Below are 16,759 nucleotides of genomic sequence, written 5' to 3' on the forward strand. Positions count from 1 at the left end.
CTGAGGAAATGTCAACAGGGCTGTATCTCAATCTCAGTATATGAATTGCATCTGGACAGTAATAGTGAAAATATTCAATAGCTATTTTGTAGTCATTAAAGACATTAAAGGTTGTGTAAATTGTACTTGATATTACAAAAGGAAAAAAGTCCACAATATTCTGGCACCATCCCTTTTTACAGACATGTTTAATATGACAAAATGATGAAAAATGATGAATGTTCATCTGAAAAATAAACAACACAAGAAAGAGGGGAACATTCTGTGTGACATTCAATGACTTACAGCACATTCATCAGGGATGAGTCTTTATTAAACACTTTAAATGTGAAAATTATGATGCTGAACGTTCATCTCCAGGGATAGAATAAAGCATAAATGATGGGATTAATGGTGGAGTTCAGGAAGAAAAATATTCCAGCAACATTTCTGACATAAAACAAGTCAGCATTACTGTATGGAATCAATAAAGAACAAATATAATATGGCAGTAAACATAGAAGAAACACAATGACCAGAATCCCCAGCAGTATGGCAGCTTTTCTCTCTGATTTGTCACTGACTCTGTTTTTGGAGGATCCTGTGCTGTTGTGAACCTGAAGGGCTCTTATAGCAGTTGCATGTCTCTTAGCAATCACAAAAACATGAGTGTATAATATTATAATAAGTGTACATGGCATAAGAAGCACAATTAGAAGATCAATGAAAGATGAAACTCCATCCATAACATAAACACATTTTCCTGGACACATGACATCAGTGAAGTTTCCATTAACAAAGAGAACAATGAAGTTATAAATAAGTGAAAACAGCCAGTTACATAATGTCACTATGCAGATCACAGTGGGTGAGATTTTCTGTGAGTAAATAAAAGGAGAACTTAAAGCCAAAAAGCGATCAATGGCTATCAGAGCCACAGTGTGAACAGACACGCTTGTTGCTTGAAAAGTCACAAAATTAAAAACCAAACACATCATTGATCCAAAAGTCCAACATGACTCAACGAGCCAAGACAAATATAGAGGCATCACAAAAACTCCCATCAGGAAATCAGATACAGCCAAAGAGAGGATGAGGATGTTCGCAGGTGTTTGGAGCTGCTTGAAGTGACTAACAGAGATGATGACCAGCAGGTTTCCACACACGGTCAGCAGAGACACAGATGCTGCGGCCACATACAGAATCACATAGACAGATAAAGAAGCAGATCTCCCTGGACATGAATATTCCTGACAGACATCGCTTTGGTTCACTGCTGTTATGTTCATTGTAAAATATTTGGAAGAATCATCCAAACAGAGTATCGTTCCATGTGACCCAAGTCATATAAAGGGCAGTATAAAGACCTCTGAAGATGCTGAAACACAATCATCACTCCTGGAGGCTCCAAAATAAAGACTGACAAGATTTCAACTCACATTGCCTTTTATACACTTAACATGTTGACTCTTTCCAAGACCAGCAGCATCAAGGGAGAAAAACATACAGCTGGGAGATCAACTGATTTAGAAAATTGTCACACAGAGCTCACACAAAAACATCTGAAATGTAAAAATCAGTAACATCTCATCATAAATGCTTATACATACAGTATAATCATCTCTGTTTTCAAAGATCCATTTGAATATACAGTATATGCAAAAGACATTTTTACTAGGCTACACTTTGCTTTCAAATGAGGCTTCAAGAAAGGGTTCCTAAATGGCAGGGAAGCAGCATGAATAACAGTTTAACTCAAATGGCAATGCCAACATGAAAGATGTACATTTGGATTTGCTTGTATATTACACAAATGCATACTTTATTTAAAATATTTTAAATGGTAACAATATAAGTGCTTTGTTATGTAGCACCTACTCTGATAGTAGGTGATTATTTTTTGTTAAGTAGCTTGTTAAGCTAGTTGTTATGGGCTATTATTATAACTGGAACAACTAAGTGATTTTGCAAAATTATTCATTTTTTCTGAGTTACAAAAATAAAAAACATGACAAAACAGTTCTCTGTATGCCTTACACATAGCCAGCAAATCAGAGGTTAAAAATACCATCGAGTGTACTCTTAAGCATATATAAAAGTAGTTTATTATGCTTTAACATGCCGTGATATTGACAATTTTATACTCAAAGATATTGCTGGAGGGTTGCCAAGTTTCATAACAAAACCAGCCCAATTGTTACTCTAAATCAGTGTTTCCATTAGGTGTCGTTTTGGCCCACGTGTACTGCACTTTTTGTATGTCTCTCTTATCTAACACACCTGTTTCCACTCATCGGCTCATTAGTAGAGACTGCAAGAACTAAACTGGGTGTGTCTGATTAGGGAGACATATAAAATGTGCAGGGCAGGGGGGCCTCCAGGACAGGTTTGGGAAGCACTGCTCTAAATAGCCCAGTCACTTTCCGGGAGAAAATGGCTTTCAAATTCACGTTCCAGGGGGTCCCAGCTTAGTCAAAATTGTGTTCGAGGGGCGGTGGCTTTCGTTTCAGCTTGCATTAGCAGTATAAAAGTCTTCATTCATTAAGGTTTTCCATTTGATCATAGTTTTAAAATATTTTGTTGTGTGGAAACTATCTGTCACACTGAGGAATTGTCACAAGGGCTGTATCTCAATCTCAGTATATGAATTGCATCTGGACAGTAATAGTGAAAATATTCAATCGCTATTTTGTAGTCAAGACATTAAAGGTTGTGTAAATTGTACTTGATATTACAAAATAAAAAAATCCACAATATTCTGTCACCATCCCTTTTTACAGACATGTTTAATATGAAAAAAAAGAAAAATGCTGAATGTACATCTGAAAAATAAACAACACAAAAAAATAGAGGAAACATTCTGTATGACATTCAATGACTTACAGCACATTCATCAGGTATGAGTCTTTATTAAACACTTTAAATGTGAAAATTAATTTTAAGCTTTTCTGAAACCAGGGATAGAATAAAGCATAAATGATGGGATTAATGGTGGAGTTCAGGAAGAAAAATATTCCAGCAACATCTCTGACATAAAACAAGTCAGCATTACTGTATGGAATCACTAAAGAACAAATATAATATGGCAATAAACACAGAAGAAACACAATGACCAGAATCCCCAGCAGTATGGCAGCTTTTCGCTCTGATTTGTCACTGACTCTGTTTTTGGAGGATCCTGTGCTGTTGTGAACCTGAAGGGCTCTTATAGCAGTCGCATGTCTCTTAGCAATGACAAAAACATGAGTGTATAATATTATAATTAGTGTACATGGCATAAGAAACACAATCAGAAGATCAATGAGAGATGAAACTCCATCTACACTAGAAATACACACTCCTGGACACATTACATCAGTGAAATTTCCATTAACAAAGAGAAGAATGAAGTTATAAATAAGTGAAAACAGCCAGTTAAACAATGTCACTATGCAGATCACAGTGGGTGAGATTTTCTCTGAGTAAAGAAAAGGAGAACTTAAAGCCAAAAAACGATCAACGGCTATCAGAGCCACAGTGTGAACAGACACGCTTGTTGCTTGAAAATCCACAAATTTTAAAATCGAACACATCATTGATCCAGAAGTCCAACATGACTCAATGAGCCGAGACAAATAAAGAGGCATCACAAAAACTCCCACCAGGAGATCGGATACAGCCAAAGAGAGGATGAGGATGTTCGCAGGTGTGTGGAGCTGCTTGAAGTGACTAACAGAGATGATGACCAGCAGGTTTCCACACACGGTCAGCAGAGACACAGATGCTGCGGCCACATACAGAATCACATAGACAGATAAAGAAACAGATCTCCCTGGACATGAATATTCCTGACAGACAATGCTTTGGTTCACTGCTGTTATGTTCATTGTAAAATATTTGGAAGAATCATCCAAACAGAGTATCGTTCCATGTGATCCAAGTCATATGAAGTGCAATATTAAGACCTCTGAAGATGCTGAAACACAATCATCACTCCTGGAGGCTCCACAATAAAGATGAGCTTCAACTCACATTGCCTTTTATACACTTAACATGTTGACTCTTTTCAAGACCAGCAGCATCAAGGGAGAAAAACATACAGCTGGGAGATCAACTGATTTAGAAAAGTGTCACACAGAGCTCATACAAAAACATCTGAAATGTAAAAATTAGTAACATCTCATAATAAATGCTTATACATACAGTATAATCATCTCTGTTTTCAAAGATCCATTTGAATATACAGTATATGCAAAACACATTTTTACTAGGCTACACTTTGCTATATACCATCGAGTGTACTCTTAAGCATATATACATAGTTTATTATGCTTTAATGTGCTGTGATATTGACAATCTTTATACTCAAATATGTTGCTGCAGGGTTGCCAAGTCTCATAACAAAACCAGCCTAATTGTTTCTCTAAATAGCCCAGTCGCTTTCCGGGAGAAAATGGCTTTCAAATTCACGTTCCAGGGGGTCCCAGCTTAATTAAAATTGTGTTCCAGGGGCAGTGGCTTTCGTTTCAGCTCGCAGTAGCAGTATAAAAGTCTTCATTCATTAAGGTTTTCCATTTGATCATAGTTTTAAAATATTTTGTTGGGTGGAAACTAGCTGTCCCACTGAGGAAATGTCACAAGAGCTGTATCTCAATCTCAGTATATGAATTGCATCTGGACAGTAGTAGTGAAAATATTCAATAGCTATTTTGTAGTCATTAAAGACATTAAAGGTTGTGTAAATTGTACTTGATATTACAAAAGGAAAAAAATCCACAATATTCTGGCACCATCCCTTTTTTCAGTCATGTTTAATATGACAAAATGATGAAAAATGCTGAATGTTCATCTGAAAAATAAACAACACAAAAAAGAGGGGAAACATTCTGTGTGACATTCAATGACTTACAGCACATTCATCAAGGATGAGTCTTTATTAAACACTTTAAATGTGAAAATTATGTATGGGGGGGGGGGATAAGGCGGCTGAAGATCTATTCTCATATTTGAGGGCAGCTTTCAGGGAAAAGCGTAGCACCTCCCAGTTGTTACACACATTTTATGCACGGAAACAATTGGACGGTGAGGATTTTCGTGATTTTTCACATGCACTGTCATTGATGTTAAATGCTGCACTGCAACAAGCACCACATTGTGTTCCAAATGTGCAGCTGGCATTGAGAGACCAGTTTATAGAAGGGGTGAGGGATTCAGCACTCCGGAGGGAACTGCGCAAGGTGGTTAGAGAGCGGCCTCATGCTACATTATTTGAAGTTCGAGAGGAGGCCCTGTTGTGGTGCTCAGAAGAGAGACCTTGTCCAGCTAATGTGGCCCGAAACCGAAACCTAGTGAGTGGGGAGGAAAGTGTAGAGCATTCAAGGATTACTGCCACTGTACCAAATGACTTGACTTTAGCCCTACAAGAAGTAATTAAGGTGATTACACAACAAGGGAAAGCTATCGGGGACCTTACCAATGCTGTCTGTGATCTCACTATCCAGAGGTCTGACCCAACTTGTGAGAAACCTAGTTAGCCCAGGTTTAAGCCAAGGTATACCCGAGACGGCCAACCCATTTGTTTGAGATGTGAGGGCGTTGGGCACATAGCCAGGCAATGCACTGGGCAGTGCTTCCCGGAACACCCTGTGCCAGCTACGTCTAGGTGGCACAGATGGCTCAAGGACTGGCACACTGACAAAAGAGCGGTTTCTGGAGCGTGCAGTGGGCAAATGCCCAGAAGTTGAAATTCATGCTGGGGGGTAGCAATCCGGTGTCTGTTAGACACTGGCAGTAATGTGAGTACTTTGACAGAGAGCTTCTTTAAAGAATATCTTCACGGGGAAGACAAAGACATGCATTGTACAAGCAAGTGGTTAAAGATTACTGCCGCCAATGGGTTGCCTCTTCCCTACCTTGGGTATGTTGAACTTGATATCCAGGTAATGGGGTTGACTATACCTGGGTGTGGGTTCTTGGTGATACGTGACCAGAATGATGGGGGGAGATTGACTCAGTGCCCCCAGGCATACTTGGCATGAACATAGCACAGCGGTGTAAACAATTAATTCTAGCCGAGTTTGACAATGCTTTGGAGGAGACATTGGATGCTAACTGGAGAGCAGCCTTTAACAGAGTGCAAGAAGCTGCCCCAGTAGGAGCGAACTCTGTGGTTCGGGTGGCAGGGACACGTAAGTCTTACATACCTGCAGCATCTGTGGTTACAGTTCAGGCTAGAATACACAAAGAGCTGATTGGCAACAGCGGTGTAGGCTTGCTTGAACCAAGTAATACATCGTTGCCAGGTGGCTTGGTCCTGGTGTCACCCGGTAAGCGGGTATTCCCAGTGCAGGTAGTAAACTTGTCCCTAGAAGATGTGTGGTTGCCACCTAAGGTAAAACTGGGGGTACTTGCCTGAGGTCATCATGTTGAGAGTAGCTCCTGCGAAGTTAGATTCCATAGAATCTTTGCAGATCATGAGGAAATTATGGTAAATCAGAGGTCAATGATGGGAGTTAGCAGTGACCTGCAGTGTCTCTTGGAGAAAGTGGAGATCGGCGGTACCCCTGCACAGCAGGCAGAACTGAAGGCACTTCTGAGGGGATACCTGGACGTGTCTGCCATCACTGATGAAGACCTCGGTTATACTGAACTGGTAAAGCATGAGATTCCCTTGAACGATGACCTTCCTGTCTCACAGTCCTACCAATGTATACCCCCAAACCAATTCCAGGAGATGAAGGACCATATCTCTGGACTGCTCAAAAAGCGTGTCATCCAAGAAAGCTCCAGTTCGTATGCATCTCCAGTGGTGTTAGTCCGGAAGACTGACGGGAGTCTTCGGCTATGCGTGGACTACCGGAAGCTGAACAGTAAAACTAGGCGTGATGAATTCCCGTTGCCACGAATAGATGAGAGTCTGGATGCTTTGAGTAGGGCCAAGATGTTTTCATCTACTGATCTCGCGAGTGGCTATCACCAGGTGGCAGTTCACGAGAAGGATCTCCACAAAACAGCTTTCATTACACCATTTGGCCTGTATGAGTACCAGCGGATGCCGTTTGGCCTATGTAATGCGCCAGCGACATTCCAACGTCTCATGCAGGCCATAATGAGTGACCTGGTGTTTCAAATGGTACTCGTCTATCTGGACGATTTGCTTGTGTACTCAAGTACATTCGAGGGACACCTAGTGAGGCTTGAGACTGTGTTACAGAGGTTGAGGGAGGCCGGACTTAAGGCCTGTTCACACCGGGACGAATTTCGCGCGCGATATTCGCCGACGTTTAACGCCTCGTGACTAAACAAAGGGCGCCAATGTGAGTGTGCACACCGACGCGAAAAACGCCACGCGTAAAAGCGACAGGAACTACAGTAGTATGAAGCTGGAGCTCCTGGCACTCAAATGGGCTGTGGTGGAGAAGTTCCGTAGTTACCTGCTCGGATCTAAGTTTATAGTCCTAACAGATAACAATCCCCTCTGCCACCTCAACACTGCTAAACTGGGCGCTATTGAACAGAGGTGGGCTGCACAGCTTGCGATATTTGGTTTCGAAGTGCAGTACCACCCTGGGCGGTGTAACACCGCAGCTGACGCTCTCTCTAGGAGACCAGGACTGGAGGCCATGGAGGTGGTAACTGAGGATTTGGAGTACGATGGCTGTGTGGCTATTTGCAGTGGGCTTCGTACAGGGACTGCAGTGGGAGTTGACCTGGCTGGGCTAGTGGCGAGTCCTAGAGAAGGAGAAATAGGACTGTTGCAGGCAGCCATAGAAGATAGAGAGAGTGAAGGGGACCACCTGGAGAATACACCAACATTACCTGGATACACAAAGGATGAGCTTCGTCAGTTTCAGAGGGCAGATCCAACCATCAGTGTGCTTAAGAGTTTCTGGGACAAGAAGAGGAAGCCCACAAATCGTGAGAGGAAGCACTTGTCCAGGCTGGTGCTGTTGTTGCTTAAACAGTGGGACAGGCTTCAAGAGAAAGAAAGGCTAATGTACAGAACTATTGATGATGTGTTCAATGGGGAATGCCAACAGTTACTGCTCCCTGCATGTCTGGTTGCAATGGTGTTGCGAAGTGTCCATGACCAGATGGGGCATCAAGGTGTAGAGAGGACGCTGGCCCTGCTCAAGCAACGTTGTTATTGGGTTGGGATGTATGATGCTGTGGATAAGTGGGTGAAGGAGTGCCAGCGGTGCTTGCTAGCCAAAATGCAGCAGCCCAAGATTCAGGCACCTTGGACCCCATTCTTGGCTTCTCATCCACTGGAAGTGGTCGCAATGGATTTCACCACACTGGAACCTGCGTCGGATGGACAGGAGAATGTCTTAGTGGTGACCGATGTATTCACTAAGTTCAGCCAGGCATTCCCCACCCGTAATCAGAAGGCAGACACTACCGCTAAGATCCTTCTGAAGGAATGGTTCCTCAAGTATGGTGTGCCTCAGCGTCTCCATTCAGACCAGGGGAGGAACTTCGAGAGTGCCGTTATTGCAGAGCTCTGTGAGCTGTATGGGGTGAGAAAGTCCCGCACTACACCACATCACCCCCAGGGAAATGCACAGTGCGAGAGATTTAACAGAACTCTGCATGACCTCTTGCGTTCCTTGCCACCTGACAAGAAACGGAAATGGCCAGAGTACTTACCTGAGCTGGTGTATGCCTATAATGTGACACCTCATTCCTCCACTGGTTACTCCCCTTACTACATGCTGTTTGGTATGCAGCCACACTTACCGGTAGATGCCTTGTTGGGCCAGGAGCCAGTGCTTGAGAAGGAGCCTGCCTGGTTGTCTGTCCACAAGGAGCGGCTTCGGGACGCTCACAATCGGGCACGTGCGTACGCTGAAAGGAAGGCAGCCGACCGAGTTACCAAGCGTGAGAGTGGGGTATACTGTCCTGAGGTAGAAGTTGGTCAGCAGGTGTACTTACGATATCGTCCCCCAGGATGGAACAAGATACAGGACGCCTGGGCACCTACAGCCTATAAGGTGGTGGAGGTGCATGGTACGACCTACACTGTGGAGCCAGTGGGAGGTGGTCCTGCAAAAAGAGTACATAGATCAGACATTAGGCCCTGTCCGAGACCAATACCAATGCCACGGAGAAAAGTGAGACCTGTAGAAGATGTACCTACCTCTGTGCTAGTGGAAGAGATACCTTTGTTGGATGCAGAATGTGTGTTAGTGGAAGAAACTAGATGGACTGAGGAGGATCCACTGTACCCAGTGCCGGAGGAGTCACAGCAACAAGGTGTGGAATCAGAAAATTGTGCTGGATTGGAAGAAGCACAAGGAAGATTTAATGATACACTAGTGAATAATAAGGCGAGTGCTGTTGAAGAGCTCTCTCTGCATGATACTGAAAGAACTGATTCACCTTTGGATGTGGTTTCAGCTAGGCCAGTTCCTGTTCCCCGAAATCCTAGAGAAAAAAGTGCTGCACCCCATCCTATGCCACGCAGGACCCAGCGATCAACTGCTGGAGTTCATGGTAACCCAAACAGACTGCCTAAATCTGCTTGTAATGCTGTGTCCTTCAGTCCTGATGTCCTTTCCCAAGTGTTAGCAGGTATGGTCTTGTACATATCCGGTAAACTACAAACAGTAATGGATGATTAAAGGGTGTTTGCAGTCATCGAGGACATTGACTGTTAGCAGGGGAGAGTGTAACCGGGGCAGGAATAGACCAATATTTAATTCCCCTGGTGATTTCCCTCTTTAAGTTTTCGTTATGATGCAGTTATGCGTGCTGTCTCCTTTAAGAGTTTGTGCATGCGCACGATAGAGAGAGTGCGCGTCAGAGGGGAACAGAGAGCGCGCTGATTGAAGCAGCAGGTAAAAGTGAGGAGAAAATAGTTGATAAGAAATTGTTAAATGGATATAATACAGGCTGATTATCAACTCGTGGACCTGTGGTGGTTTCAGCTGTGTGACTGCACCGAGTGGATGACTTAAGTCAGTGTTTATATTAGTGTTTGTTGCTGCATATGAGAGATCTCCGGTGGGGGAGGGGATTCAGGCCTACTTATACGGAGATTGAGCGTAAGTTAATTTAAAATACATTTTGAAGACTGTTATAATGTAGAATAATACAGTGTAATACATGTATAGAAGGAACATGCAGTAATTGTTGTATATTATACTATTAAGAGGGGAGAACAAGCTTGTGAGATCGCATGTGCCAGTTTCCACGTGATTGATAATCCGGAGTCTCATATAACAGTGAGTTTCTTTTTCATTTTATTCTCCCAAAGTGTGTTTACATATGTGGCATGAAAAGTATTTTACCCTGTATAAAGTGTATACTGTTATCTATAGTCTGTTTACTGATTAATATGTTTAAAAGAGGTTAAAAGGTGAACTGTGTGTAATGTGGGTGGTGTATTTATGTGGCAAGATGTGCAGATTTTTCATGTATGCTCATGCTGTTGTTTTTGTTTTTGTCTGTTTTACCAGGCACATATAAGCCACTGCCGTTGTTTTGCACACCTTTATGGGTTCTTTAACATTGGTTGCACTATTTCAAGTCAAATTGGGGCTTGTGATCTGGTGTTTTGATTAGAGGTTATTATTGTAAAGGACTTATTTTTATTCTTTACATTTCTTTTTATACCTTATTTCACTTCCTGTGCCCATTGAAGTGAATTGGGTAACGTCATTTATTTTGTTTTATTATTGTTTTATTTGACTTTTCTTGTTTAACTGGATTGAAGTCCTGAGAAAATACTATTTTTCCCCTGAACCAAACATTAATGTTGGGTCTCCATTTGAGGCTCAGTCAAGAATAAAAGAATCCTTTTCAGTAGATGTCTTGGCATTGTCTTTTCCTTAGTATATTAGAAGGACGTCAAGCCGGCCACAATTAATTTTAAGCTTTTCTGAAACCAGGGATAGAATAAAGCATAAATGATGGGATTAATGGTGGAGTTCAGGAAGAAAAATATTCCAGCAACATCTCTGACATAAAACAAGTCAGCATTACTGTATGGAATCAATAAAGAACAAATATAATATGGCAGTAAACACAGAAGAAACACAATGACCAGAATCCCCAGCAGTATGGCAGCTTTTCTCTCTGATTTGTCACTGACTCTGTTTTTGGAGGATCCTGTGCTGTTGTGAACCTGAAGGGCTCTTATAGCAGGCGCATGTCTCTTAGCAATCACAAAAACATGAGTGTATAATATTATAATTAGTGTACATGGCATAAGACGCAGAATCAGAAGATCAATGAGAGATGAAACTCCATCTACACTAGAAACACACACTCCTGGACACATGACATCAGTGAAGTTTCCATTAACAAAGAGAAGAATGAAGTTATAAATAAGTGAAAACAGCCAGTTACATAATGTCACTATGCAGATCACAGTGGGTGAGACTTTCTGGGAGTAAAGAAAAGGAGAACTTAAAGCCAAAAAACAATTAACGGCTATCAGAGCCACAGTGTGAACAGACACGCTTGTTGCTTGAAAAGTCACAAAATTAAAAACCAAACACATCATTGATCCAAAAGTCCAACGTGACTCAATGAGCCAAGACAAATAAAGAGGCATCACAAAAACTCCCATCAGGAAATCAGATACAGCCAAAGAGAGGATGAGGATGTTCGCAGGTGTTTGGAGCTGCTTGAAGTGACTAACAGAGATGATGACCAGCAGGTTTCCACACACGGTCACCAGAGACACAGATGCTGCGGCCACATACAGAATCACATAGACAGATAAAGAAACAGATCTCCCTGGACATGAATATTACTGACAGACATCGCTTTGGTTCACTGCTGTTATGTTCATTGTAAAATATTTGGAAGAATCATCCAAACAGAGTATCGTTCCATGTGACCCAAGTCATATGAAGTGCAATATTAAGACCTCTGAAGATGCTAAAACACAATCATCACTCCTGGAGGCTCCACAATAAAGATGAGCTTCAACTCACATTACCTTTTATACACTTAACATGTTGACTCTTTCCAAGACCAGCAGCATCAAGGGAGAAAAACATACAGCTAGGAGAACTGATTTAGAAAAGTGTCACACAGAGCTCATACAAAAACATCTGAAATGTAAAAATCAGTAACATCTCATCATAAATGCTTATACATACAGTAAAATCATCTCTGTTTTCAAAGATCCCTTTGAATATACAGTATATTCAAAACACATATTTACTAGGCTACACTTTGCTATCACATGAGGCTCAAGAAAGGGTTCCTAAATGGCAGGGAAGCAGCATGAATAACAGTTTAAGTTAAATGGCAATGCCAACATGAAAGTTTTACATTTGGATTTGCTTGTATATTACACAAATGCATACTTTATTTAAAATATTTTAAATGGTAACAATATAAGTGCTTTGTTGTGTAGCACCTACTTTGATAGTAGGCGATTCTTTTTTGTCAAGTAGCTTGTTAAGCCAGTTGTTAAGGGCTATTGATATAACACAACTGTGTTAGGTCTCATCAGCAAAGGAGATGAGTCAGCATACAGAGAGAAGGTGCACCAACTAACAGTCTGGTGCAAAGACAACAACCTGTCCCTGAATCTGTACAAAACAAAAGCGATGGTTGTTGACTTTAGGAGGGCACAGAAAAAACACTCCCCGCTGAAGACTGACGGCTCCCCTGTTGAGATCGTCAAGAGCACCAAATTCCTTGGTGTTCACCTAGCGGAGAACCTTACCCGGTCTCTCAACACCAACACTGTAGCAAAGAAAGCACAGCAGCGTCTATAATTCCTACAAAGGCAGAGGAAAGCACATCTCCCACCCTCCATCCTCACCACTATCTACAGAGGGACTATTGAGAGCATCTTGAGCAGCTGTATCACTGTCTGGTTTGGTAACTGCCCCATCGCAGATCCCAAGACCCTGCAGCGGATAGTGAGGACAGCTGAGAAGATCATTGGGGTACCTCTTCCTGCTATATCAGACATTTATACCCCACGTTATACTCGTAAAGCCATCAGCATTGCGGGCGACCCCACAACCCCCTTTCATAAACTTTTCACCCTTCTGCCATCTGGCAGGAGGTACAGAAGCACTCGGACCCTCACCGTCAAATTGTGTGACAGCTTCTTCCCCCAAGCCATCAGACTCCTCAACTCCTGAGTACTGTGGGGATAAGAACTCATTCACACACTGGACTGATTTGAACCACTCTCACACACATCCCAATATTATCTACCTCCGCACAAACAATTTTTCACACATTTTTGCACATTTTTGCTGTCTGCACTGTTCTCTCATTATGCACACATGCACTTTATGTAGTCCTGTGTAGTCTGTGTTAAACATTTAGAGTTCTTATTTTGCAGTCAGCTATTTTTTCTTCTTTTTTAAATAGTCTTCTTAGTTCTTATTTAACTTTTACTTAGCTTATTTAATATAATTTAATTATGTCCAGTTTAGTTCTTTGTAGTCCTGTGTTCTGTGTTTTTGTCTGTGTAGCACCTTGGTCCTGGAGAAACGCTGTCTCATTTCACTGTACACTAACTGTATAGAGTTGGAATGACAATAAAGCTACTCTGACTCTAACTCTGAAAATCCCATTCCAGGGGGTCCCAGCTTAGTCAAAAAAGTGTTCCAGGGGCAGTGGCTTTCATTTCAGCTCACATTAGCAGTATAAAAGACTTCATCCATTAAGGTTTTCCATTTGATCATAGTTTTAAAATATTTAATTCTGTGTAAACTTGCTGTCCCACTGAGGAATTGTCACAAGGGCTGTATCTCAATCTCAGTATATGAATTGCATCTGGACAGTTATAGTGAAAATATTCAATAGCTATTTTGTAGTCAAGACTTTAAAGGTTGTGTAAATTGTACTTGATATGACAAAAGAAAACAACCCCCACAATATTTTGGCTCTATCCATTTTTTACAGTCATGTTTAATATGACAAAATGATGAAAAATGCTGAATGTACATCTGAAGAATAAACAACAAAAAAAGAGGGGAAACATTCTGAATTACATTCAATGACTTACAGCACATTCATCAGGGATGAGTCTTTATTAAACACTTTAAATGTGAAAATTAATTTTAAGCTTTTCTGAAACCAGGGATAGAATAAAGCATAAATGATGGGATTAATGGTGGAGTTCAGGAAGAAAAATATTACAGCAACATCTCTGACATAAAACAAGTCAGCATTACTGTATGGAATCAATAAAGAACAAATATAATACGGCAGTAAACACAGAAGAAACACAATGACCAGAATCCCCAGCAGTATGGCAGCTTTTCGCTCTGATTTGTCACTGACTCTGTTTTTGGAGGATCCTGTGCTGTTGTGAACCTGAAGGGCTCTTATAGCAGTCGCATGTCTCTTAGCGATGACAAAAACATGAGTGTATAATATTATAATAAGTGTACATGGCATAAGAAGCACAATTAGAAGATCAATGAGAGATGAAACTCCATCTATAACATAAACACATTTTCCTGGACACGTGACATCAGTGAAGTTTCCATTAACAAACAGAAGAATGAAGTTATAAATAAGTGAAAACAGCCAGTTAAATAAAGTAACTATGCAGATCACAGTGGGTGAGATTTTCTGTGAGTAAAAAAAAGGAGAACTTAAAGCCAAAAAGCGATCAACGGCTATGAGAGCCACAGTGTGAACAGACACGCTTGTTGCTTGAAAAGTCACAAAATTGAAAACCGAACACATCACTGGTCCAGAAGTCCAACATGACTCAATCAACAAAATCAAATGAAATGGCATCACAGCAACTCCAGTAAGGAGATCGGACACGGCCAAAGAGAGGATGAGGATGTTCGCAGGTGTGTGGAGCTGCTTGAAGTGACTAACAGAGATGATGACAAGCAGGTTTCCACACACGGTCAGCAGAGACACAGCTGCTGTGGCCACATACAGAACCACATAGACAGATAAAGAAACAGATCTCCCTGGACATGAATATTCCTGACAGACATCGCTTTGGTTCACTGCTGATAAATGCATTCTTCAGTATTTGGATGAAATATCCAAACAGAGTATCGTTCCATGTGATAAGGATTCATGGATTCAAATGTGCAGTTTGTATTTTCAACAGCTCTGAATTGCTCATAATCTGAAACACAGTCTGCATTCACTCCTGGAGATTCCACAATAAAGACATGCTACAACCCATGCTGCTTTTATACACTTGACATGTTGACTTTTTCCAAGACCGGCAGCATCAAGGGGAAAGAACATACAGCTGGGAGATCAACTGATTTGTCTCCATCCAGAAAAAAAAGAGTTATATACTACAATAATATATTTGCAATTTATGTTGCGATTCTACAATAGAAAATGATTTCTAAATAAGAATAAAAAAATCAAAAAAATCAAAAAGCAGCCTGTGGTCTAAATGTACAACCAACAAATGACAGTTTATTGTGTTTCGAAAATGACCTGCTTTTCTTCACTCAAAGATCTAACTAAAAGAAATTTGAGGTTGTACAAAAAAAAACCCTAAAATGGAGATAGGTTTGGCATATACATATATATATTTTGTTACGCTGCCCGGAAGGAACACGGAGCCGAGGATTATTGAGAGAGAGTATTTATTAATCCAACACAGGGGTAAATCCAACATGGAAACAGGAGGAAGACACACGTATGTAACTTGTAGACCCGACAAACACAGACTGAAAGGACAAGGCTTATAAAGAAAGGATAACGAAGGGCAGACAGGTGCAAGGAATCACTAAGTTAACAGGGACAGGGAACACATGGGGAAGAAAACTAGACACACCTGGGAACTAATCAACCAAACACGGGAGACAGAAACTGGGTCAACAGGACAAAACCACACAAGAGTCCAGGGGTGTGACATTACTCCCCCCTCCCGGTAGGTGTGTCCTCGCGCAGTGGCACAACAGAGGGAGGCATGGGTGGGAACTTGGGAGGTTCCGGTGGAGGATGGACTTCCAGGAGGAGGCCAGCAGACAGGGACCACGGAGGGAGGAGCCAGGGAGGAGATGACAGAGGGAGGAGTCAGGGAGGAGCCAGGAGGGATCTGGAGCCGGAGGAGTCAAGCTGGACCCAAGCTACAGCCATAACGGCCCAAGGAGGAGCCTGAGGCGGAGAGCCAAAGAGCCAGGGTGACGGGGAGGATCCCGAGGTCCAAGGCGGAACAGATGGCTCTGGCGACTGACGCGGAGATGTGGATCCAGAAGGCCGTGGTGGAGCCAGAGTGAAAGAGGTGAAGCCAGAGGAGTGGAGTCCCAAGGCGTAGGATGGTCGACACCAGACCAAGGCGGAGCCAGAGGGACGAGGGAGCCAGGCGGAGCTTGTGGACTGCCGGGCCGTGGCGGAGAGAAGGGAGCTAGGAGCCACGGTAGAGCCGACGGGTCAACAGGCCGAGGCGGAGTCCAGGCCTCAGAGGCTGAAGGTGGAGGTGAGGGAGACTCCAGCCATGCTGACGCTAGAGGATGGCAGTCCCGTGGAGCACGCACCGAAATGATGGTGGGCTGAGGGCGAGCAGAGGGGCTGCCAGACGACAACGGTGGAGGAGGCAAAAGCGGGTGGGGGGGGTCGGGCATTTTGGAGGAGCGACCACAGGAGGACACCTTCTAGGAGCAGGCACTTGAGGACACCTTCTAGGAGCAGGCACTGGAAGGAGCTCTGGGGCTGGATCCGACACTGGAGGGAGCTCTGGGGCTGGAGCCTACGTGTGAGTGCCCCAGACCCACACAAATGCTAGTGCCAATATGGACAGTCCAATGCTCTCCTGGCTGAATTCTGGAGCAGACTCAGGGGCTGTCCCTGGGCTTAACTGTGAAACCGGATCCCTTCCTGGGCT

At 42.6% G+C, this 16,759-nt stretch overlaps 3 protein-coding genes and 1 pseudogene across 3 annotated transcripts; all 4 read right to left on the reverse strand.

Moving 5' to 3' along the window:
- Window positions 1-350: 350 nt before the first annotated feature.
- Window positions 351-1,268, reverse strand: LOC122141095 (trace amine-associated receptor 13c-like). The gene has a single exon (XM_042747144.1). It carries the CDS (start codon window positions 1,266-1,268, stop codon window positions 351-353), a length of 918 nt encoding a protein of 305 aa, XP_042603078.1.
- Window positions 1,269-2,858: 1,590 nt separating this feature from the next.
- Window positions 2,859-3,845, reverse strand: LOC109112967 (trace amine-associated receptor 13c-like). Its single transcript, XM_042746998.1, has one exon. It carries the CDS (start codon window positions 3,843-3,845, stop codon window positions 2,859-2,861), a length of 987 nt encoding a protein of 328 aa, XP_042602932.1.
- Window positions 3,846-10,798: 6,953 nt separating this feature from the next.
- Window positions 10,799-11,758, reverse strand: LOC109110683 (annotated as a pseudogene).
- A 1,649-nt stretch (window positions 11,759-13,407) lies between these two features.
- LOC109069604 (trace amine-associated receptor 13c-like) lies at window positions 13,408-16,326 on the reverse strand. The gene has a single exon (XM_019086229.2). The coding sequence runs from the start codon at window positions 14,929-14,931 to the stop codon at window positions 13,945-13,947; it is 987 nt and encodes a 328-aa protein (XP_018941774.2). The 5' UTR covers window positions 14,932-16,326; the 3' UTR covers window positions 13,408-13,944.
- Window positions 16,327-16,759: the final 433 nt, after the last annotated feature.

This window comes from Cyprinus carpio, chromosome B20 (assembly GCF_018340385.1).
Source record: "Cyprinus carpio isolate SPL01 chromosome B20, ASM1834038v1, whole genome shotgun sequence".
NCBI lineage: Eukaryota > Metazoa > Chordata > Actinopteri > Cypriniformes > Cyprinidae > Cyprinus > Cyprinus carpio.

Coding starts and splice junctions, on each gene's coding strand:
- LOC122141095 (XM_042747144.1), bottom strand. CDS start 1,268: ATGAACATAACAGCAGTGAACCAAAGCGATGTCTGTCAGGAATATTCA.
- LOC109112967 (XM_042746998.1), bottom strand. CDS start 3,845: ATGAACATAACAGCAGTGAACCAAAGCATTGTCTGTCAGGAATATTCA.
- LOC109069604 (XM_019086229.2), bottom strand. CDS start 14,931: ATGCATTTATCAGCAGTGAACCAAAGCGATGTCTGTCAGGAATATTCA.